Source organism: Cydia amplana, chromosome 23 (genome assembly GCF_948474715.1).
Source record: "Cydia amplana chromosome 23, ilCydAmpl1.1, whole genome shotgun sequence".
NCBI classification, from domain to species: Eukaryota; Metazoa; Arthropoda; class Insecta; order Lepidoptera; family Tortricidae; genus Cydia; species Cydia amplana.
This window is the reverse complement of record NC_086091.1, coordinates 11,509,655-11,534,537: the sequence shown is the minus strand read 5'-3', so window position 1 is coordinate 11,534,537 and position 24,883 is coordinate 11,509,655. Positions and strand designations below refer to the sequence as shown.

Here is a 24,883-nt window from a genome sequence, read left to right as displayed (position 1 = left end):
ATTTATCTTAAAAATAATAAATCAGTGGGTATTAAGTCAATTTTTTTATTCGGTAGACTAAAATGACATTTCATAGTATGAAATGACACATGATGTTCATACTATGAAATGTCATTTCAGTCTACCGAATAAAAAAATAGACTTTAGGTATAAAAACTTGTCAAGTGATAACCCCGTGCCGACACTCACAGCTCGGTCATAAAACTGCGGCGCGCAAAGGAGATTCACGGTTCGTGCGCGGTTATAAGTTTCAATTTTGCTTGCAGGCGGCGATATAGGTGTAATTTTATACCTAAATCTGACTTTTGTGAAGGAGTGAATTTTCTGTACGGTAGTACTATTAGTTATTCTGTGCCTAAAGTAAAAAAAAAATATTTAAGAGTTTTACGTATATAACTTTGTGTACCGAATACTTATAGAATTTATTCAGTGCTGTAAATCCGTTACAGGCATCTATTTTCAGTGTTTCCATTGTTTACAGAAAACTAGCAACTTCATTTAAAGGAAAAAGTAAGAAAATTTGGCTTTTTAGTCCGTTTATTTTATGATGTCCACAGGAAAGTCGCATAATCTTAACATTTACTAAAAAAATTTTTGACCCAAGTAGGTACAGGTACATTAGTAGTCACATTATCTAGAATGGAACAAAATTTAAAAGTATAAATTGTGTTTATTTTAACATTGACATATTGTTAGGCACTGACCTGGACAAACTCCTCCTGCGCCGATCCTTGTCCTTGTCCTTATCCCTGTCCCGCTCTCGCTCGCGGTCGCGGTCCCGCTCTCTCTCCCGCTCGCGCGGCTCGCGCTCCTTGTCCCTGTCGTCCTTGGGGTCCTTGTCGCGCTTGCGGCGCACCACCACCTCCGCCTCGTCCTACGCGACAAACGACACATATCACGACGAGAAGATTAGATACGCGACTGACTATAGCAAAACATACTAAAGTATTGGGTTCAGTATCAGGTGAATAGAGACGCGTTGAGGATACGCGAAAAAATGTACAAAGATGACGCTGCAGTGAACGTTCCAAGTGAGACTTATTATTACAGACACTACAGTCCATATCATTAAACATATCTTAAATCTAATGTAATTCCTCAATTACATTAGATTTAAGATATGTTTAATGATATGGACTGATATTGACACCATGTGCAGTGCAAATTGGGGCATTCCGGCATCTCACAAATGACCTTCACTTCAGCATGGTGTCCTGCGTCCTGCGCATGAGCTTTCGTGACTTCGGATCCGGAAACTAACTTATTGTTTATGGAATTCAAAATTGAACACAGCGGTAGAAAAAAATCTCTCAAAATTAAACTAAATTGTTTATTATTAAATTGTACAACGGGACTTAATACAATTTAATAATGTGTAAAAATCGTGAAAGTTTAAATCAGTGCAAATTGTTTATGTTTAGCGCTGGTGCAATTATTTAAAAACACGTAGCAAATAGCGTAAAAAAAAATTAACCATAGACTCCCGTTTAATACTTCTTTTGTTCAATTGTATTTCTATATCGTTTACTGAGGTGTGCCAAAAATAGTATTCTATTTATCTGATACATGTTGGAACCCTTTCCCCAAAACGCACTCACTACGAGTATAGTTACCACTATACCTTTACGCCATTGTTAAAACAAATACGAACGTCTTGTAAACTAGTCCGATAACATGTATCTGGTGGATTTTATAATTCATCGTTATATATGACCAGTTGCGGTTATACTCATCTGATACTATCCCCAGTAGTAGATCTTATTCTCGAGATAATGTTTACAATAGTAAGATAATTCTATAGCTTGGCCCCGCCGCAATCGTTACTATTGCACACTTGTTTAAGTTCCATTTTGTGATTAATATCTATTAGTAGTGCAAAAAAGTGCATAAACTTGTTATAAAAAATGCAAAGTGGAATGAATGGAATATGTATATATTTTTTAAGATTGCGGCGGACCCAAGTTAAAATAGTAAAAAATATTCACAAGTAAACACTACAAATATTGTAAAATAAGTGCCTCTGCCTCTACACATAAATGAAGAAAAGCAATTGAATTTACTGGAATGGATCTATGTCAGATTACAGGGTTTTCGTTTCCACATATTGCATGGACACGACTAAACGTGACTAACGTAATTAATCGTTTATTCAAATATAATGCTTTTTTATTTTTTTCATTCACATTGCCAAATAAGTAAGAAAAGGGTAAAACGTCAAAATCAGTTGATCTAATTTGTTGTCATGAAGACAAATCTCGTGAATTTTCTCGCGGTTGCGCGAGTCAGTCCGCGGCATTATACATTATGCGTTTCTGGACCTACGAGTATAAATAATCATTATTATTTTTCCAAGGATGAAAAGCCCTACCATAAATTACCTAAGAACTTCGTGCGCTGAGATTGGTCGAGAGTCAATCAATCAGTGAGTGGTAAGTAAAGGTGTATAACAATCTAGTTCAACGAAACATTGTTGGACTGTTGGCTCAGGTGTACAACTAATATTGCCATAGTTCAACATGATAAATGTGGTGTGAAGGCAGAGGCACGCAAACATTGGTGGAAGTATGTAACGCGGCACCCACTCACACATGCGAGGAGGAAATAACGGAAAAAGGACGGAAATGCTTGTTGATAATAGGTAGGTAAATATGAGTTGAGGTAGTACTAAAGAACTATTGGGTATAAAGAGGTTTTGTTTTCGCCCATAACTTAAAAGGAAATTTTTCTGGCGTTAACGCAATGTTGATCTGCTGTAATAATTAATGATTTCATGTTTAATTGAGCTTATTTAGGTATGAATTTTGATTTCAAATTGTAGAAATTGAGTGTTCAAAATATGGATTTCAGGTAGGCTGTCAAAACCTTATTAAGGTTCTAATTGTCGTATTGCTGGATGATAATGACCTACATGTTTGAAGTGTGTCGTGATGACAGGGACAGTTATGTTGTCAGGATAGCCGTGACGTTAGGACGAAGTGATAACGGGGACAGGCGTGTCGTCAGGATGGCCGTGACGTAAGACGGAGTGATGTCAGGCACATATGTGTCGTCAGGATGGCAGTGTAGGGGGAGTGGGCGCCGCGGAAACAAAGCGGAATCATACGGAAACAGCGCGTACGGCCGCCGCCATCTGCAACGATCTCGCTCTCACAGTCCGTCTCACTCGCACTTACGCGGGTGCCGCCGAGGTGCCGTCGTCGCCGCGTCGTCGCAGAGTCGCCGCCGGGTCGTCTCGCCGTCGCCGACCGATGAGCGCCCGCGCTCGCGCCCGTCTCACTTTATACCCCGATACTAATACTAGCTACTGTATATTATTGTATGGAAATTTAATTTAAGAAGCGGGGCGGAAGTTAATATCAGCAGTGTGAGATGCGACGCTTAAACTAAATAAAAGGAAGGAAGCGACCGATACGTCCACAAAAAATCTAATGTCGTGTCGTTCGTGTTATTAAGGAGCGTTTGTTTTGTACCAGCTTAGCGTAATCATTATCTACAGTAGCGACCAAAAGTATTTTGACAATGCAATTATAATAACTTTAGTATTGTATGAAACATACCTATTAGTTTATTCAAATGATTTTTTGATAATTTAATCAATGGCTTAAAAAGTTAAAAGCTCCTTGAAACACGTAAAAAGCTTAGTTTCATCGAATGAAAATATAAACTTGGCAACAAAAAATGACAATTTACTGGTTCAAAAGTATTTTGACACGGTTCTTTTTTACAATTTTTTTGAGAACAGAGCTGCAGAATTTAAATATTTTAGAAGTAATTACATCTGAATACTTCTCTCAATATGCCAAACATAAAGCATATTCGAACGATTTCATGCAAGCTGGTGCGGCTGCGCTTTAGAAAGGTAAGTAGCAAGCTGAGGTTACGCGGACTTTTGGTGTATCACTGCATCTGATTTCTGTCTGGAATAAGCAGTTCAAGGCTCGAAACTGTATCACAAATAAGCCTAGAAGCGGTTGTCCTCGAAAAACGACTTCTAGAACTGATCGTGTAATAAAAAATATTTCAGGAGAAGACCCCTGGAAGAGTACAGTAACAATTAAAAATGAACTAAAATAGTAGTTTATGCAACAGTGATATAATAAGGGTTCTTAAAATTCAAGGGTCGAAGTTACAAAACGAGACGTAGTCGAGTTTTGTAAAAAAAGACCCGAGAATTTTAAGAACCAATTATGAGCTGTTGCATACATTACTTTTTCTATGACAGCTGCAGCAAAAAAAAAAAAAAAAAAAAAAGAGTTATTATTAAAAAAAAAAGAGTTATTATTAAAAAAAAAGAGTTATTATTTAAAAAAAATTGAGTTATTATTTAAAAAAAAAAAAGAGTTATTATTGTAAATGAAAACATACCTCTTTCAATCAAAATGATCGGAACTTGTATTAAAAAAAAAAAATAAAGCAGTTGTATTATACTCATAAGATGACTGCTAGCAGTCATCTTATGAGCCTATAGACAAAGCATTCAAATGACATTGCTTTAGATATCACTGTCAGTCATTTAATTGACACATTTAAGTGCTGGAGTAGAAAATAGTAGTTTATGCAACAGTGATATAATAAGGGTTCTTAAAATTCAAGGGTCGAAGTTACAAAACGAGACGTAGTCGAGTTTTGTAAAAAAAGACCCGAGAATTTTAAGAACCAATTATGAGCTGTTGCATACATTACTTTTTCTATGACAGCTGCAGCAAAAAAAAAAAAAAAAAAAAAAAAAAAAAGAGTTATTATTAAAAAAAAAAGAGTTATTATTAAAAAAAAAGAGTTATTATTTAAAAAAAATTGAGTTATTATTTAAAAAAAAAAAAGAGTTATTATTGTAAATGAAAACATACCTCTTTCAATCAAAATGATCGGAACTTGTATTAAAAAAAAAAAATAAAGCAGTTGTATTATACTCATAAGATGACTGCTAGCAGTCATCTTATGAGCCTATAGACAAAGCATTCAAATGACATTGCTTTAGATATCACTGTCAGTCATTTAATTGACACATTTAAGTGCTGGAGTAGAAAAAAAACTATAACGTAAAGGTTGTTGTTTTTTAATATTAAACTACGCTTAATAGAGCAAGGATTACATGGTCGACGCCCATTCAAAAAAATATACATATTTCAGCAAAGAATAAGGTATCCCAATTAGCATTTGCGATTCGTGACAAGTTGTGGACAAGTTCCGATTGGTCAGAAACTTTATGGATTGACGAAAGCAAGTTTAATTTAATGTCGTCGGAAGGTATCAAGTATGTGCGTCGTCCTAATAACAAAAGACACGTTGTGCGATACCAGGTACCCACCCAGTCTAGCCTGGTGGCATTGGTGGCCCTAACGTAATGGCTTGGCGATATTTTTCTCGCCATGGAGTCGGGCCTCTCGTACGAACTGATGGGATAATAGATCGATATGTATATGAAAATTTACTCTACACACAAATGATACCATATACAAAAGAAAATATGCCACTTCGCTGGATTTTTCAGCATGATAACGATCCCTAACACAAATCCGGTCATGTAAAGGCTTTTTTAAAGCAACAAAATCTAGGTTTATGAGTGGCCTAGTCGAGGTACTGATCTTAATGCTATAGAGCTTTCATAAAAAGCGTCGGATCGTCCAGTGTGAGGTGCAGAAATAATTCAAACAATGGGGTTTTTTCCAAGGGCTTCGGTCAGAATGGACGAACATACTATATGATCATATACAGAAGTTAGGGGATTCTATGTCGTCTCGACGTACTGCCGTGAGGAAGGCCAGAGGATATACCATTAAATATTAATGAAACTTTTACTTAACCGTCTCGCCAGTTCAGCAAAAGCATATTATTAAAGCGTCAAAATACTTTTGATCCACCCGTAGCGCAAATTATCAGTTTTAATTCTAAGTCCGTCGTTTAGTTTTAGTAATCTAAGCGGAAACGTAACAAACGAAGGGCGAATTAAGATATAATCGTAACGTAACGATTAAGTATATACCCTACTCATAAACATATTCAAAGAAGTCCGTCCGTCAAAATACATTCGATCGCTACCGTACTTTACGACCTCCCACTTATTTATTTACAGTCCATTCATCCAAATTTCTAACCCCAAAAGAAAATCATCAGCGATCTAAGTCGAAAATCACGTCGACGGAGACGAGGGGGATCGAACCGATCGCGACGGCGACGAATACGAGACGGACGGTAATTTTGGCGGCCGCGGGCCCGGGTAGATCTGCCGGAGATCTGTCCACGTACCTACTCATTTACCTAATTCCGGTAACGGGACCGGGAGAGTCTGCCGGGGAGGCGGGAGCATCCCGGGTAGGGTGCGGTGTGTGTGTGTGTGTGTGTGTGTGTATCGGGGCGCGGGCGCGGGCGCGCCGCGCGGCGCCACTCACATGCGCGCGCGCGGCGGCGCGGGCCGGCACCGGCTCCGGGCCCGGCACCGGACCCGGCCTGTACCGCTCCGGTACCACGAGAAGAATACGACACGATAATATGGAGAGAGTGGCTCCCTCCGACGAAGCCGGTGCGGCGCAAAAAGCGAACGGACCTGACGAAATAATAATGCGCGTTCGTCCGTTCCGTGTTTATAAAATTTTGACGATCCTCTCGGGCGATTGAAATTTTTAATATAGCGAAATTGGCGAACGTATTCTAGACGTGGCCCCGGCGTGGCGTTCCCTTCGGGGAGTGGAAGGTGCGAGCGCCGTCGAGTCTGAATTGTAGCGATCCCGGCCGATGTTCCCGAGAAGACGAGCCGATTCGTAAGTGTGACAATTTTTACGGAGAAAATAATTTCAGTCGATTTAGTCTACAGTTTTTCGACCGGTGATTAGCTTATAATTCTGACTGAACGGCGCTCGTTTTATGGTAAAATTAGGTGCAGTAAATATATCGATACGTTATAAACGACTGGACGCTCGCCCGCACTGTCGAGATTGGGCTTCTACGAATTGTTTCATTAGTGCGATCTGTTGCACCGTGTTCCTTGGGAGTTTGAACCCCTTTTCCTCGGGAGTTAGAACCGATGTGTTAAAGTGTGATGAACGGAGCTTCTATGGCACATTTCCAGGTCGTGCTGACGTTCCACGTCGACTTTAATATTGACAGAAAATAGCAAGCGGCGACTTTACCCCGGCCGCCGAGGCGACCCTATCCTCCGACTCCCGTAAAGTGGCCCCAATGTTGTTTACTGAGTTGAGGTATATTTACGCCAGTACATCATAAATTCATAACAACTATATTTTACGATACTATATTTCTTAATTTACAGAACATTGGTATTTTTAAATAAAGGTCCATATCGAATGTATTTTTCTAACTTGCTCACTGAAAGGCGCAGACTTCGTTTGCAGACGTAAATTAAAATTTCTCACTTCTCTCATGTACGACATGTAGTACTATACGAGTTACATCTAAGATTGTCAGGTGAGAAGCCAAAGTCTCGCAATCGGACATGAATTTGGTCAATAAAGTGGCACATCACGTAGGCATCCGTCGCCCCGAGGCCGGAGGAGCCGCCAAAACAACAAGACACTCACCACTCATCCGGCCCCGACACGGCACACGCGGCCGCGCAGCGACGACCCGAGGCGGCCCGTCTCCTCGCTTCTCTTCGTACCGAAAATTTCACCATAATACTTACTCCGCCACTAAGCAAATAATCTAGCACAATATACGGGCAATGATATTAATTTCGTTAAACGCCCGAATGAATCTAAAGAGGCTAGACGCCGCGCCGGTACCGAGCCGTTTAGTTAGGAAGTCGCCTGGAGCTCGACCCGGTCTCTGCGTCAGCGCGGCGCCGAGCCTGCCCGCGCGCGTCGGTGCGGCGGCTCGGCCGCGTACCTTCATGCTCTCTCGGAACTTGCCAATCTCGCGGTGGATGACGTCGCGCTTCTCCTCCGAGATGTCCGCCTCCTCCAGCGCCCGCGCCGTCTTGGAGATCGCCTCCTCTGAAAACCGATACGCACCGTTCAATCGCACTCAGATATGCGGAGTGGATGGAAGGGGATACCGGGGTCCCCGCCTAGTGTAGTTTACCTTGCTGCAGCTGCTCGTAGTTGGCGATGTCCTCCTGGTAGTCGCGCATGAGCTGCGCCAGCTTGCGCGCGGCCGCCTCGTCGAGCGCGCGCTGCCGCGCGTCCAGGTACTCGCCGCCCTCCGCCGCGCCGATCCGGGAACGCTGCTCCGCTGCAAACGAGAACATATATATACAGGGTGGCCAAATAAGAGGTATACACTTTATTTTTGAAATTTTATTCTATAAAACATAAAAAATATTAAGTATTCCTTGTTAAATATAATATGTAGGGTCAGCAATTACACATGGAAAATAATGTCAGACAAATGTCCACCTCTAGCAGCTTGGCAGATGCGAACCCTTTTCATCGCGTTTTTCATCACTTTTTCACACATTTCTGGCGTTATCTCAGCGAGTGTTTCGAATATTTTGTTTTAATTGCTGAAGGTTCGTTGGCCTATTAGCATAAACACGTCCCTTTAGATAGCCCCACAGAAAAAAGTCAGGAGCTGTTAAATCAGGCGATCTTGGGGGCCAGTCAATGTCACCGTTTCTCGAAATTAATCGACCGGGAAACGTTATTTTTAATGTTTCTATTGTTTTTAATGATTAAAACACGTTGTTCCGTCGTAAAACGCTCCATAATAAATTTGCCGTATCTACACAAACTAATTTTCATGCAATAACTGTCATATTTACCGCCAAAATAAAATGGCGGCAAAAAAAAGTTGTATACCTCTAAGTTGGCCACCCTGTATTTATTACCCGACTAACATTAACCACCATACGTAAATAAATTATAATTATTAATTTATAAAATATATAAGCGGCAGTTTCTATTCGATGTGTTTGGACAGATATGGTGAAGGCATAAATCTCGTATGGCATGACGATTTTATCGACAGACCCCCCCGATAATTGCTACACTTACATCTAAACGCCTCATGATTGGTGTCGTTCCTACGCCTGTACATTTATTGGTCGAACTATAAAAAAAGGTACGGGTGAAGTTGCCTATACTATACTATAATTCAACTTGCCAAATAAAAAATACTTAATGTTAGAATGACGCCTGTGCACAATTCCGTATCAATTATAACCCGGTTGTTAAGAGCACCATTAATAACTTTCATCAGATGTTAACTACACACAGAAGTATATAGTGATCATAACCTTCGTCCCTTTCTTGCACATTACAAGATTTGTTTAACATACCATAGTATTCTGTCTAGATTAAATCCTTGAATGTACTCACTCTTGTAGTTATCCACGAGTGTCTGCATCTTCCCATCGGTCCTCGCTAGTAACTTCTTCTCGGCGAGCGGTCGCTCGTGCAACAACCTCACACAGCGCAAGGCCGCCTCGGGCGACGCGAACTCGCAGAAGCCGAAGGTGCCGACTCGCTTCCAGGACAGCACGGGCCCGCAGGCGCCCAGCAGCGCGCGCATCATCGCGTCCGGGGCGCGCGTTGTGATGTTGCCTACAAGTTAAACTCAAACTTTTTATGTTATGAGTTATGACTACATGCACAATTCTGTTCAATTCCGTCAATGAAGTTATATGTATATCCGTCATACGTTCATTTGATTGACAGAATTGTTTATATAATTATCATAATATAAATGATGGCCTTGCTCCATGGTGGCACTAGCGCAGTGAGTCGGTGGCCTTTAATATAGCATAAGACGAGAATCACTGACCTATAAGACAGTGATGGGCGGGTGATTATTCTCCCAGGCCCTGTTGGCCCTAATGGGTAGGCAGGAGATGATGGCCGTGCTGGAGAAACCAGCACAGGGAGTTGGCCACCTAATATTACTGAGTAAGACAAGAAACAATGACTAATAGAGGCAGTTATGGGCAAGGGCTCATTCTCGCGAGCCCCGTTGGCAGGTGGAAGATGATGGCCTCGCTGGTGCCACCGACGCGGGTGAGACAAGAAACACTGACCTATAAAGACAGTGATGGGTGGGGGTTCATTCTCCCGGGCCCCATTGGCCCTGGTGGGTGGGCGGGAGATGACGGCCTTGCTGGAGCTGTTGGCCATGCTGGTGGCGGGCGCTGGCGCTTGCAGGAGCGCCGCCCGAGCGCCCACGCCGCCGTACGCGCCGACCATGACCTGGAATACACAAGGGCTACATTCAGTTCAGTGCAGGATTAAATTATATTCATGCTCTCAGCATTTCTAGACCATTTTTGAACCCCTTTCCAAAGGGTTGCCTACAATTTTGGTATTCCTCAGGCTGTAGTAACATAGATGTTAATCTGGCAATAAATCAAAACTTCTGTTTTGCTGAACATGCATTTCAATTATTTTCTGTCATGTAATAGTAATTACACAAGTGTTTAACGCTACATCTGGTAAACTCCAGTTGTGGTTATGTCTATAATTTAATTTGATTCCAACAACTCTCATGAACGAGAGTTGTTGGAATTGGATTGAGAAATGAAGTATGCCACATGAAGGGATTAGTAAGATAACTTAAAATAGACAAACTCAAGATTTCAAGTCAGGATGACAAAAAAAGTGTGAAACATATGAAGAAAATTCATTCATTAAAGAACAGAAGTTATGCAACGTAGAGAAAGCATATTTCATGAATTCGGACTGTTTTCCTTGTGTATAATAGTGCTTTGGCCTTTAATAATAGTAGTTGCCGGAATTTGCCTTACATCTCAGCTTATGCAACCGAATTAGACAGACAGACCATGCCATGTAGAAAATGGAATCGAGACAAAATTTGTCCAATGTCTATGTGATCACTGATCAACATAGGCCGATCGTGCCATCGATGCAGACTAGAAATGATTGACACCCTGTGATTGTACCTCAAGCTCAATATTATATCAGTAATAAACTATAATATAAGTGAAATTTAATATAGTAAAAAGTTACTAAGTGTTGCAGCAGCTTAGATCTTCCCTAAGTAGTTTTCTTGACGATGATCACAACTACATCAGCCTCAGGCTACAGATAAATTTTACAGCACCCCAGCATGACAGCAGAGGTCATTGACTGAGGTTTGGATGTTTGATCTATGAATAAGTGACTTGACTTGAATCAGTTTCCATGGTGCCTGCAATCGAAGCAGCCCTGAAGCAGGATTAAATACAAGGATCTCATGTCATCGGTACGGATCGAATACGAAGCAAATAGTGACAGTTAGGTTAGATAGCAGGCGCCAAGCCCGGGTGGCGCTTAGTTGGCGCAGCGGTACTAACGTGCGTTGCCATCGGCATGGTGACGACGCCCGGCGGCAACCCGTGCCCGTACGGCACGAGGGGCGGCCGCGGCGGAAACGACATGCCCTACACACACAATACAAAACCGACACTCACTTAACACTAACAACACATTCGACTTTTATATCCTGCACTATATCAATTCTTGGTATATTATTTCGTAATATCACTGATTTTAACGTTACTCAGCGTCGTTTACGACACTAATAATTAATATTTTTTTATTCAGTAACGAGCCACCACGATTAGGAAATAGGCGGCCATATTTTTTCTCAAACCTTCCACAGATAATAACAAAATGCCGCAAATTGTAAAACGGCAAAATAAGACAATCAGGTTTTCTATTGACTCAAACAGCATATAGTTTTATTTCATTTTATCGATATCAAGATCAATATCATGGTTCCACTTTGTTCTGTAATCTGTATACAGAACTTTATAAAATAAGGGTAATCATGAAATATTATTATTACTCATAGCATCTTCGCCGTGTGTGGCTCCTTTACAATAATTCAAGCAAGGGAATCGGTTGAGAACTGCAACCTGTAGAGAACAGCCGAGCAGACCAAAGCTCTGTCCAGACGGGCTGGGCAAATCGACCGATTTGATCAGGAAAATAATTGACGCCAATCACATCTAGCGTCCACACGTACACAATTTAATCACCAATTTGCATTCCATAGATACTAACTTCGAAAATTAGCATTTTTGTGTCTGCACCTGCTGATTTGATCGGGGAATCACCGGAATCAAATTGGCGTCTGCGTCTGCACGGCCTGATTCGATCGGACAATTTCATCAGATTGGCTAATAATTGTCTCGTCTGGACTACACTATACGAAAGCATTTTTACCCTAGATGAAACTGAGTCCTTTGCTTCGCTCGCTTAATAATTTACAGTAGATACCTAATATTAGACACCGAACAGAGTTATAATTATGTTGCGGAAACTTAAGTGGAGTCCAGACGGGATGATCAAATCGACCGATTTGATCGGACAAATTCATCAAATTGGCGAATAATAAAATTGTCCTCGTCTGGACAGGCCTTTTAATTTTGGAAATGGAAAATTTTGATCCCCACACCTAATAATTGTACAATAAAACTACAGCCTCAAATTATACATACTTTATTATTGCTGAACCACACATATGACCAAACGAATGACCTCTACTTAAGTATAAATGTGACACGACACTTGTATAAATAAAGCACCATGTGATTATTTACATTTGTATGAATTACACGGAAATCGTGCGGCAAACTCGTCTACATCTATTAAGGGTGATTAAGGGCCGCTACAGACTGACTGCTACTTGTATGGGAACGCCGATGTTGCAGTTGGCGTGCAGTTCCTATACAAGTTGCAGTCGGGTTGCAGTCCGTCTGTATCGGCCCTAAACGTGTGTTGAAATGCTTGACGAACCAAGGAGGTGAGCCCATGCGAGCCACATACATCTAAACTAAAGTAAGGACGCTAAGCACGAAGAATTTCGTACATTGACCGCGGCGCCGGCATCATAGGTGGAGGTGAAAAGCAATGCGCGTGCAATAGCCTCCCAAGGCCCAACGAAAAATTGAGTATGTAGTCAGTACGGCCCGTAGTCCTACCAGTAGTAGGTACTATTGTTTTATACTCATTCAGACCAAGTACTTAAAAAACTTTTTTTAATGTTATTGTACTTATACAGCACCTTGTAAGCACTTTTTTTTTACGAACTTGTTAAAGGGCTCACAGACAAAACAAAACGGTCCTTTAGAAGTTCGTACACGCCAATTTCGATAAGCGCAAAATTTGAAAACAAAATATATTAAGTCCTACTGGTAGGACCGTGGTACGCTATGACTACACAATTGTTGTAGGAGCTGGGTCTGAATAAGAAAGTTAATAAGTACTATGGGTAGGACCATGGGCCTTAGGAGGATAGACAGATAGGAAATGGTGGGTCAGAGTGTACGAAATTCTTGGTATACTTAGTTAGCTGCCTTACTTTATCTTAAAAAGTTTGGCGACCCCTGACCTAGTACATAAAAGATCTATTACTTATACTATATTTATTTCGTTTTGGTCAGCATTCATTTGTGCATATCGAGAGAGATCTTTCTATTAAAATTACGTGGCTAAAATATGTTTATTATTCTATAAACAAAAAATTGTTTGTATTGTATACCTATTAAACAATAAGGCTCAGAACGCTTTGCTATCAATTATCTTTAAATCATTTCTACTTTTATAGGGAACTACATTAAAATGAGTGAACATTAGTAAACTTAAAGCAAAATATATAAGTACATAGTGGTAACCATGGTGGCGGTAGCAATATATTAAAAACGTCTGATCAAAAGCTTTCAGCTTCTGAAACTTCTAGACCATTTACAATTCCTTATTTATATTATGTACAATATCAGCGAGTACTTTGAGTACCCGTTGTGATCTTACGCCTAGACATGAACCTAGTGTTGGTAGAGACTCGACTCTTTAAAGCACTCATTTTTAGACCCTAATAGCTGTCTCGGTTGAGCCGGTTGTCTCTTAGACTTTATTATTCTTAATGTTTAACCGGGCTTCTTTTCAACTTGTAAGACTTACGTCTTTTGTAGAAGCTCGAACTATTTCGAGAATAAACGCTGATCAAGCATCGATTAAAGAATAAGGCTGGTAGTCTTTGTCTTTACATACAAAACAGAGGGGCTACCGCGAAAACCGAAATTCGCAAATTGCGGGGATCTTTCTCTTTTACTCCGATGAAGGCGTAATTAGAGTGAAAGAGAAAAATGCCCGCAATTTGAGAACTTCGATTTTCGAGGTTAGAGCCCAGAAAAAAGTAATCCAAAAGCTCAAATTTTATACACCATGTATATAATCTTTATACCTTTCGCGTCGAATGTTGCATGGTCCCTATTATACCGTAAGATTGTTAGTTTTAGATTGAAAGTTATTTTAGCTGGACTCGATTGCTTCTTATTAAGGCTCCGAAAAGACTCGAAAAAGGACCGGATTCAACTCTATACTCAAAAGTAGCGCGGAGTAAATTGAGTCCAGGTGTAATAAATTAAACTAAGCCTCGAATCTTTACCAACTCTAGTAAAATCTGACTCGGGGGCGAGTGTTGCATGCTCGCATGGAAGGGGCGTGCGTCGCCTAGAAGCAGACGCACTGCAGTCGCTATTGCGCCTTCTTCTCTCCCAGCGGGGGCTCCTCGTTCGCCGGACGATCCTGTCCATATATACAATAGTTAATAGGTATATCTTACAAATTGTAATTACATAATATAGCATTGCACAAAGCGCGGCGCAACCACCAGTGTACCTGTATAGCGAGCTGCTCCTGCCTCTTGTGGCCCAGCAGCCTGGCGCCCACGTAGCCCAGCGCCGAGCCGGCCAGCAGCGCGGCGGCGCCCGCCTGGCGCCCACCAGCAGCCCCCCCCCACCACCAGTGTACCTGTATAGCGAGCTGCTCCTGCCTCTTGTGGCCCAGCAGCCTGGCGCCCACGTAGCCCAGCGCCGAGCCGGCCAGCAGCGCGGCGGCGCCCGCCTGGCGCCCACCAGCAGCCCCCCCCCACCACCAGTGTACCTGTATAGCGAGCTGCTCCTGCCTCTTGTGGCCCAGCAGCCTGGCGCCCACGTAGCCCAGCGCCGAGCCGGCCAGCAGCGCGGCGGCGCCCGCCTTGGCGCCCACCAGCAGCCCCCCCCACCACCAGTGTACCTGTATAGCGAGCTGCTCCTGCCTCTTGTGGCCCAGCAGCCTGGCGCCCACGTAGCCCAGCGCCGAGCCGGCCAGCAGCGCGGCGGCGCCCGCCTTGGCGCCCACCAGCAGCCCCCCCCACCACCAGTGTACCTGTATAGCGAGCTGCTCCTGCCTCTTGTGGCCCAGCAGCCTGGCGCCCACGTAGCCCAGCGCCGAGCCGGCCAGCAGCGCGGCGGCGCCCGCCTTGGCGCCCACCAGCAGCCCCCCCCACCACCAGTGTACCTGTATAGCGAGCTGCTCCTGCCTCTTGTGGCCCAGCAGCCTGGCGCCCACGTAGCCCAGCGCCGAGCCGGCCAGCAGCGCGGCGGCGCCCGCCTTGGCGCCCACCAGCAGCCCCCCCCACCACCAGTGTACCTGTATAGCGAGCTGCTCCTGCCTCTTGTGGCCCAGCAGCCTGGCGCCCACGTAGCCCAGCGCCGAGCCGGCCAGCAGCGCGGCGGCGCCCGCCTTGGCGCCCACCAGCAGCCCCCCCCACCACCAGTGTACCTGTATAGCGAGCTGCTCCTGCCTCTTGTGGCCCAGCAGCCTGGCGCCCACGTAGCCCAGCGCCGAGCCGGCCAGCAGCGCGGCGGCGCCCGCCTTGGCGCCCACCAGCAGCCCCCCCCACCACCAGTGTACCTGTATAGCGAGCTGCTCCTGCCTCTTGTGGCCCAGCAGCCTGGCGCCCACGTAGCCCAGCGCCGAGCCGGCCAGCAGCGCGGCGGCGCCCGCCTTGGCGCCCACCAGCAGCCCCCCCCACCACCAGTGTACCTGTATAGCGAGCTGCTCCTGCCTCTTGTGGCCCAGCAGCCTGGCGCCCACGTAGCCCAGCGCCGAGCCGGCCAGCAGCGCGGCGGCGCCCGCCTTGGCGCCCACCAGCAGCCCCCCCCACCACCAGTGTACCTGTATAGCGAGCTGCTCCTGCCTCTTGTGGCCCAGCAGCCTGGCGCCCACGTAGCCCAGCGCCGAGCCGGCCAGCAGCGCGGCGGCGCCCGCCTTGGCGCCCACCAGCAGCCCCACCGGCCCCCCCACCAGGGCGCCCACACAGGCTCCCCCGGCGCCCCACGCGCCAGCGCGTAGTCTGTACACGACACATTTAATTAAACCGTAAAACCCAGGTTGAGAACAAAAAATGTTTAAGTCGTCCTTCATATTGGCAGGGTCGCCGTGTACTAAAATTACTAATAGCCACAAATTTAGCTACTTAGGTATTAGGTATAATATAACAGGTAAAAACGTGTCGAACAGGTATACAGGGTGGTCCAAACCAAGACGTCCAAAAATTTTTTTTTTGATTCCTCACGTCGTAGCCTCGTGGCCTATCAGAATATACCCCATGTATGTTAGCCGATTTTTCGTAGTTTTCGAGTTATGATTTTTTTAACTTTCAACTTTTGTTATGAAATTCCGGGGATCCCCAGGGATGTTGCGGATGCAGATTTTTTGACATCCGCGGATGCGGATGCGGATATTTTAAGGCTCACATCCGCGGATGCGGATGTCAAGATTAGGTACTTAGAAAACGTCAAATATTACATTTTTAGTATTTTTTTATTAAAAAAAAAAACGATACGTTTAGTATTTGAGCAAGAATATAGGTGCGTTATATTTAATAAACAGTAACTTGGCCGACTTTTCTGGATCTAGACGATTTCGTTATAGGTAATGATGAAATTACCTAGCACTTACGCCGCCGCGCCGCTAAGACGTTCCTGTACCCACTTGTTCGACATCCGCATCCGCATAAGCTCCGCATCGATTTTATGCGGATGCGGATGTTGAAAATAGTGCGGAAGTTCCGCGGTTGCGGATGCGGATGTTCGCAACATCCCTGGTTCCCATAGAGGGTGGCTAAAAAATAACTGCATTCCCGTTGTCAAGGAGGTTTTGGGATTATACTTAGCTACTTTTACTATGGGACATTGGGAATGGGAACCCCGGAATTTCATAACAAAAGTTGAAAGTTAAAAAAATCATAACTACGAAAAATCGGCTAACATACATGGGGTATATTCTAATAGGCCACAACCACAGAATAACTAATAGTACTACCGTACAGAAAATTCACTCCTTCACAAAAGTCAGATTTAGGTATAAAATTACACCTATATCGCCGCCTGCAAGCAAAATTGAAACTTATAACCGCGCACGAACCGTGAATCTCCTTTGCGCGCCGCAGTTTTATGACCGAGCTGTGAGTGTCGGCACGGGGTTATCACTTGACAAGTTTTTATACCTAAAGTCAATTTTTTTATTCGGTAGACTGAAATGACAGTTCATAGTATGAACATAAAATGTCATTTCATACTATGAACTGTCATTTCAGTCACCGAATAAAAAAATTGACTTTATACCCACTGATTTATTATTTTTAAGATAAATATGTAGGAATTACAAACGTTGATTATGTAAACATAAATTTTTTATCCGGAGATAGTAAGTATGTCTGATTCTCACGGAAGTAAGTTTCGAAGCCATTGTGTATTTTCAATTTTGCGCGAGCGCCGCGTGACACGACTATCGTGCGCGCCGAGCGGCAGCCCACTGCCATACGCCTGTCCGATGGGCGCGCCGGCCAAATGTACCTAAACTGCGGAGTGACACCCCCCTGCCACAACGTGAGGAATCAAAAAAAAATTTGTGTGACTTGTTAGCACTCTTTTGAATGAAATCTTACTTTTCTGCAGTAGACAAGTGCGCTTTAGCCGCTTCCACATTATCAGCTGCCACCTGCACGTGACTCGCCGCCTCTAGCACTTGTTCCCGCTGCGCGCGCGCGGCCGCGTGCGTCGCCGCGCACACTCCGTGCAGAGCTCTCAGCTCCGCTTGTAGCTCCGTCCACCCGCGCAGGGCTGCCTCGCGCTCCGCGAGGGCCAACTCCTGTGGATACAAACAATATTTATGTACGATTTTGAACACTGTGGGACACGTGAAATCTTTTCGTGTATCTCTCATGGCAAACGGTCATAGAGATCCGGTAGCCATTTACCAACTTTTGATGCAGGGAGATAGCGAAACAGGTGAAAGTGTCCAGAAAGTTTTGACGTCATCAAAATCGCACCTAAACTTTGCATTGCACAGACACAATGTGGGGTATCAAAAATTAAATAAGCGACATTTGGTTATTCCAAATTACACTTTTTAACCTTGTGAACGCCAAACGGCGCATCCATTTGCGGTGCCACTGACGCCACGGGGGTAAAATTTAGTTTTGTAAATAAATAATGCCAACCTAAAAGTACCTGTTTTTCAGTAGATTTTCATCAAAAAACGATCGACGTCACATGCCGTCTTTGGCGTCGTTGTCACGATTTTGCGTTGACGTCAATTGCCGTCTGTGGCGTTCAAAAGGTTAAGAACTATCCTAAAGTAAATCAAAATGAAATGACACAAAAAATACGGAAAATATGGATTTTACAACAAAACCAAAAGTTTCGGTGCCCAAACCTTACTTTAGGCTACCTAGGTACGCACCCGGTCATCGACCTGAAGTTGCAGCACCGGTACATCGCAGTCGTCTTCTATCTCACTCTGGCCTGTCTCCGCTCTCGCTCTTGCGTGCGCGACCACGCCCACTGAGTCAGTAGACACCGCACTACCCGCCACCGCTGTCATGCTTCGGTCTGACCGACTTATGCTCATTGGTGATGATTCTGCAAATATAGTTACAAAATAGTCTTTTATACAAAGCCTGTAGGTACCTATGTCTATAATGTGTACCTACCGTTCTTCTTCTTATACCACCAACCAAGCATTGACGTGGATTTCGCGCGGCTCTTTCGTGAAAATACCCAGCATCAGTCAACATCGACAACAACGATAACATCACAAACATTAGTCGCATAACTAACCACACTCAATCACACATGATGACAATACTTATGACGTTTTAAGGCAAAGGACGGCAAAGTTTTTAGAAAAAGAGCCAAACGCACCAAAAATCTGCAAAAAATATTATTATTTAGCTCAAAGAGCCTTTGTGCAGTCAACACACGGGATTGTTACGCTATTTAGGGTCCTAGCTAAATGTTTTGTTCCATACTTACGCTATGGAATGTCCAATTTAGCTAGAACCCTAAATGGTGTAACAACCACGGACCTTCAAAGAGCCGCATGCGAATCGCGAGCCGCGGTTTGCCGACCCCTGTTCTAAGGCATCATGTATAGGTGCCGGCAAACTTCATGAACGTGTGACCTCTTGCCTTTAAGTTCGTTTAATTCTATCATTTATTATACGTCTTACAGCAAAGTTAAGAAAAACTAAATGTGCCTTACACACGTGAAAATTAAACACAGTGCATTTCTAATCAGGAACAGCACGACACAAGTTAGTACTTTATTAGTAACGAAAGGAGAACACAGCTCACCGCGGGGGCGAGAGCGGGGCTTCACCAGGCCTGCGCAACTCCGCTCTATCAACCCTACGTCGGCATCAGAAAAGAGATTCCAATTATATGTGTTATTAGTATAAAACAGGAGTCAAGAACATAAAAAGGTGCACATTTGGATTTTTATCAGGGTATCATTATTAAACCGATAGAAAAAAGGCTTTACTTTTATATCTAATCTACGCAATAAGAGCCAAGAAGACGTCGCCGTCGTCACATTGTAAAGCTTTTCTTCTATCAGCTATTTCCGATTCTGCGTTGATAGGTGTGGGGAGGTTTTTACAATTTTTTTTCAAAGTAAGTGGTTGGTCGTAGAAAAAGTATTGTATGCAACGTTGTTTAACTGAGTCAAAAAATACTCGTGGCGTCTTTATTAACAAGTTAGTCACTCACGCCACTCTTTTTTGACCCCTCTTAAACAACGGTTGCATAAAATACTATTATTTTATTAGTTTTAATTTATTTAGTTTATACTTAATTTTAATAATAGTTTATAAGTTTTCTCGTAATATGTATTTACTCATTCATTTTACCTTCCGTTTCAATACAACATTATATTCTTGGGTCATATGATGATCTGCCGGCTACCAATAACATAAAATCAGTTTCAATACTCAGGTAAGTAATAAAAGCAAGTGCTTGTGATGAGTCTGTTTAAGTTTAGTTTTTGTAAAAAGTACCAACCAAGGTAGTCCATAATAGCTTGCAACGTCAGGTCCCTCGACCGCTGTGTCCGGGTGTCGAAGGCTTGGCGGTCGGGGTCCCGCACGCGCGCCCGCAGCGCAGCGAGCTCAGCAAGAAGGGACCGCAGGCGCGCTGCAGCGCGACCGGCGCCGGCCTGCTCGCGACGGACTTGTGCATACTGGCCCGCTTCTTCATGCTGCACGGGTTTGGTTAAAGTTGAACTCTGGCCATGTTAACTTTGCACAAATTTAACAGTAAGAATACATACATCTCCCCATACACTCCATACTTGATGTTAATGATGTGGCACTTGGCTTGAAAACTTAGCATAGTTCAACTCTAGAGCCAACCCTAAATACCGGGTGTTACAAACAATATATTTAAAGGTAGGTGTACCCATATTTGGGTGGTTAGGTAAAAGCTCTGAGATTGTCTATACCAGATTCATTGTACATATGATGTACTTTCTAAATAAACAAGAAGCCCAGTAAGTGTCCTTGACTAAAGTATGTTCAACTCATGTGTACTAAATTTAAACACTTCCAATATTTACAGTATGGACTGTTTAAACACAAACAAAGCCAAAAGATTGTGTAATACACGAGTCTATCGAAAGCTCGGGGAACTCTCGAGGCGAATAGTTTTGTAAATCAGTTTATTTTTACACATACGACGTCACCGTACTCACAGTACAGAAAATATTACGCACTTGATGCTAACGAAAATGAATTGAAGAAAAGTTAACTTTGTATTCTAACTGATACTAGACCGTCGATATTGCGTTGTAGACGCTGCGTCTGACCTAAAATGTCTCGAAATAAGGTCGAACGATACCTTGATAATGTTAGCCTTGTGTTGTCTAAGTAGCTCCAAGTGGTGAGGGATCGCGACGTCGTTGAACTTAGACAACGACAGCTCTACCCGCTTCAGCGGTAACTGGTTCTCTTCCTCCATTATTTTATTACCAAGCTTCTTTTCAATTCTGTTTCATTTCAGAAATACTGAGCTAGGAACAACAATAACAAAGATTTCCTGATTGTGAGACAGGGCATGTCAAGCATTCAAAGCAAATCAAAGTCAAAAGTCAAGATCTGTCAGTGTCAAAGTCAGATAGAAATATACTCCAGCAGTATTCAGAAACAAAAATTGATTGCCACAAGTATGGTTACTTTAAGATATTGCACGTTTAGAAAAATTGCCTCAACCTCAAAGTGATCACAATATTGCAATAAATAACAAAATATATCTATATTCTGTCAATATTTTAGTTTTATTTAAAATTTTAAAACTCATATGATTTTGAACACTGTGGGACACGTGAAATCTTTTCGTGTATCTCTCATGGCAAACGGTCATAGAGATCCGGTAGCCATTTACCAACTTTTGATGCAGGGAGATAGCGAAACAGGTGAAAGTGTCCAGAAAGTTTTGACGTCATCAAAATCGCACCTAAACTTTGCATTGCACAGACACAATGTGGGGTATCAAAAATTAAATAAGCGACATTTGGTTATTCCAAATTACACTTTTTAACCTTGTGAACGCCAAACGGCGCATCCATTTGCGGTGCCACTGACGCCACGGGGGTAAAATTTAGTTTTGTAAATAAATAATGCCAACCTAAAAGTACCTGTTTTTCAGTAGATTTTCATCAAAAAACGATCGACGTCACATGCCGTCTTTGGCGTCGTTGTCACGATTTTGCGTTGACGTCAATTGCCGTCTGTGGCGTTCAAAAGGTTAAGAACTATCCTAAAGTAAATCAAAATGAAATGACACAAAAAATACGGAAAATATGGATTTTACAACAAAACCAAAAGTTTCGGTGCCCAAACCTTACTTTAGGCTACCTAGGTACGCACCCGGTCATCGACCTGAAGTTGCAGCACCGGTACATCGCAGTCGTCTTCTATCTCACTCTGGCCTGTCTCCGCTCTCGCTCTTGCGTGCGCGACCACGCCCACTGAGTCAGTAGACACCGCACTACCCGCCACCGCTGTCATGCTTCGGTCTGACCGACTTATGCTCATTGGTGATGATTCTGCAAATATAGTTACAAAATAGTCTTTTATACAAAGCCTGTAGGTACCTATGTCTATAATGTGTACCTACCGTTCTTCTTCTTATACCACCAACCAAGCATTGACGTGGATTTCGCGCGGCTCTTTCGTGAAAATACCCAGCATCAGTCAACATCGACAACAACGATAACATCACAAACATTAGTCGCATAACTAACCACACTCAATCACACATGATGACAATACTTATGACGTTTTAAGGCAAAGGACGGCAAAGTTTTTAGAAAAAGAGCCAAACGCACCAAAAATCTGCAAAAAATATTATTATTTAGCTCAAAGAGCCTTTGTGCAGTCAACACACGGGATTGTTACGCTATTTAGGGTCCTAGCTAAATGTTTTGTTCCATACTTACGCTATGGAATGTCCAATTTAGCTAGAACCCTAAATGGTGTAACAACCACGGACCTTCAAAGAGCCGCATGCGAATCGCGAGCCGCGGTTTGCCGACCCCTGTTCTAAGGCATCATGTATAGGTGCCGGCAAACTTCATGAACGTGTGACCTCTTGCCTTTAAGTTCGTTTAATTCTATCATTTATTATACGTCTTACAGCAAAGTTAAGAAAAACTAAATGTGCCTTACACACGTGAAAATTAAACACAGTGCATTTCTAATCAGGAACAGCACGACACAAGTTAGTACTTTATTAGTAACGAAAGGAGAACACAGCTCACCGCGGGGGCGAGAGCGGGGCTTCACCAGGCCTGCGCAACTCCGCTCTATCAACCCTACGTCGGCATCAGAAAAGAGATTCCAATTATATGTGTTATTAGTATAAAACAGGAGTCAAGAACATAAAAAGGTGCACATTTGGATTTTTATCAGGGTATCATTATTAAACCGATAGAAAAAAGGCTTTACTTTTATATCTAATCTACGCAATAAGAGCCAAGAAGACGTCGCCGTCGTCACATTGTAAAGCTTTTCTTCTATCAGCTATTTCCGATTCTGCGTTGATAGGTGTGGGGAGGTTTTTACAATTTTTTTTCAAAGTAAGTGGTTGGTCGTAGAAAAAGTATTGTATGCAACGTTGTTTAACTGAGTCAAAAAATACTCGTGGCGTCTTTATTAACAAGTTAGTCACTCACGCCACTCTTTTTTGACCCCTCTTAAACAACGGTTGCATAAAATACTATTATTTTATTAGTTTTAATTTATTTAGTTTATACTTAATTTTAATAATAGTTTATAAGTTTTCTCGTAATATGTATTTACTCATTCATTTTACCTTCCGTTTCAATACAACATTATATTCTTGGGTCATATGATGATCTGCCGGCTACCAATAACATAAAATCAGTTTCAATACTCAGGTAAGTAATAAAAGCAAGTGCTTGTGATGAGTCTGTTTAAGTTTAGTTTTTGTAAAAAGTACCAACCAAGGTAGTCCATAATAGCTTGCAACGTCAGGTCCCTCGACCGCTGTGTCCGGGTGTCGAAGGCTTGGCGGTCGGGGTCCCGCACGCGCGCCCGCAGCGCAGCGAGCTCAGCAAGAAGGGACCGCAGGCGCGCTGCAGCGCGACCGGCGCCGGCCTGCTCGCGACGGACTTGTGCATACTGGCCCGCTTCTTCATGCTGCACGGGTTTGGTTAAAGTTGAACTCTGGCCATGTTAACTTTGCACAAATTTAACAGTAAGAATACATACATCTCCCCATACACTCCATACTTGATGTTAATGATGTGGCACTTGGCTTGAAAACTTAGCATAGTTCAACTCTAGAGCCAACCCTAAATACCGGGTGTTACAAACAATATATTTAAAGGTAGGTGTACCCATATTTGGGTGGTTAGGTAAAAGCTCTGAGATTGTCTATACCAGATTCATTGTACATATGATGTACTTTCTAAATAAACAAGAAGCCCAGTAAGTGTCCTTGACTAAAGTATGTTCAACTCATGTGTACTAAATTTAAACACTTCCAATATTTACAGTATGGACTGTTTAAACACAAACAAAGCCAAAAGATTGTGTAATACACGAGTCTATCGAAAGCTCGGGGAACTCTCGAGGCGAATAGTTTTGTAAATCAGTTTATTTTTACACATACGACGTCACCGTACTCACAGTACAGAAAATATTACGCACTTGATGCTAACGAAAATGAATTGAAGAAAAGTTAACTTTGTATTCTAACTGATACTAGACCGTCGATATTGCGTTGTAGACGCTGCGTCTGACCTAAAATGTCTCGAAATAAGGTCGAACGATACCTTGATAATGTTAGCCTTGTGTTGTCTAAGTAGCTCCAAGTGGTGAGGGATCGCGACGTCGTTGAACTTAGACAACGACAGCTCTACCCGCTTCAGCGGTAACTGGTTCTCTTCCTCCATTATTTTATTACCAAGCTTCTTTTCAATTCTGTTTCATTTCAGAAATACTGAGCTAGGAACAACAATAACAAAGATTTCCTGATTGTGAGACAGGGCATGTCAAGCATTCAAAGCAAATCAAAGTCAAAAGTCAAGATCTGTCAGTGTCAAAGTCAGATAGAAATATACTCCAGCAGTATTCAGAAACAAAAATTGATTGCCACAAGTATGGTTACTTTAAGATATTGCACGTTTAGAAAAATTGCCTCAACCTCAAAGTGATCACAATATTGCAATAAATAACAAAATATATCTATATTCTGTCAATATTTTAGTTTTATTTAAAATTTTAAAACTCATATGCATAAAATTTTGCATTGTATAAAGCAAAATACATTGAATTTCAGAATGATCATTCACATGTCACCAAT

General features: G+C 42.8%; 3 protein-coding genes across 3 annotated transcripts in view; all 3 read right to left on the bottom strand.

Annotated features, from left to right (window-relative positions):
* LOC134658675 (RNA-binding protein 25) overlaps positions 1–11,522 on the bottom strand; it is a 41,258-nt gene extending 29,736 nt beyond the window's left edge. The window contains exons 1-6 of the mRNA XM_063514329.1: positions 11,240–11,522; positions 9,968–10,136; positions 9,273–9,497; positions 8,038–8,187; positions 7,843–7,949; positions 705–874 (exon numbers count right to left, since the gene is read on the bottom strand). Of these exons, the coding sequence (XP_063370399.1) occupies positions 705–874; positions 7,843–7,949; positions 8,038–8,187; positions 9,273–9,497; positions 9,968–10,136; positions 11,240–11,323 (905 nt within the window). The 5' untranslated portion in view covers positions 11,324–11,522. The remainder of the gene's footprint in view (positions 1–704; positions 875–7,842; positions 7,950–8,037; positions 8,188–9,272; positions 9,498–9,967; positions 10,137–11,239) is intronic.
* A 3,237-nt stretch (positions 11,523–14,759) lies between these two features.
* On the bottom strand, positions 14,760–21,104 carry LOC134658674 (uncharacterized; the record flags this gene model as incomplete). Its single annotated transcript, XM_063514328.1, has 5 exons — positions 20,894–21,104; positions 20,060–20,255; positions 18,462–18,640; positions 17,665–17,867; positions 14,760–16,068 (listed from the first exon to the last, which is right to left on the bottom strand). Coding segments are annotated over exons 1-5 (2,007 nt in total), but the record flags the coding sequence as incomplete, so codon positions are not given.
* An 805-nt stretch (positions 21,105–21,909) lies between these two features.
* On the bottom strand, positions 21,910–24,564 carry LOC134658673 (uncharacterized). The gene is made up of 3 exons (XM_063514327.1): positions 24,354–24,564; positions 23,520–23,715; positions 21,910–22,100 (listed from the first exon to the last, which is right to left on the bottom strand). Exons 1-3 carry the CDS (start codon positions 24,471–24,473, stop codon positions 21,910–21,912), a joined length of 507 nt encoding a protein of 168 aa, XP_063370397.1. The 5' UTR covers positions 24,474–24,564.
* Positions 24,565–24,883: the final 319 nt, after the last annotated feature.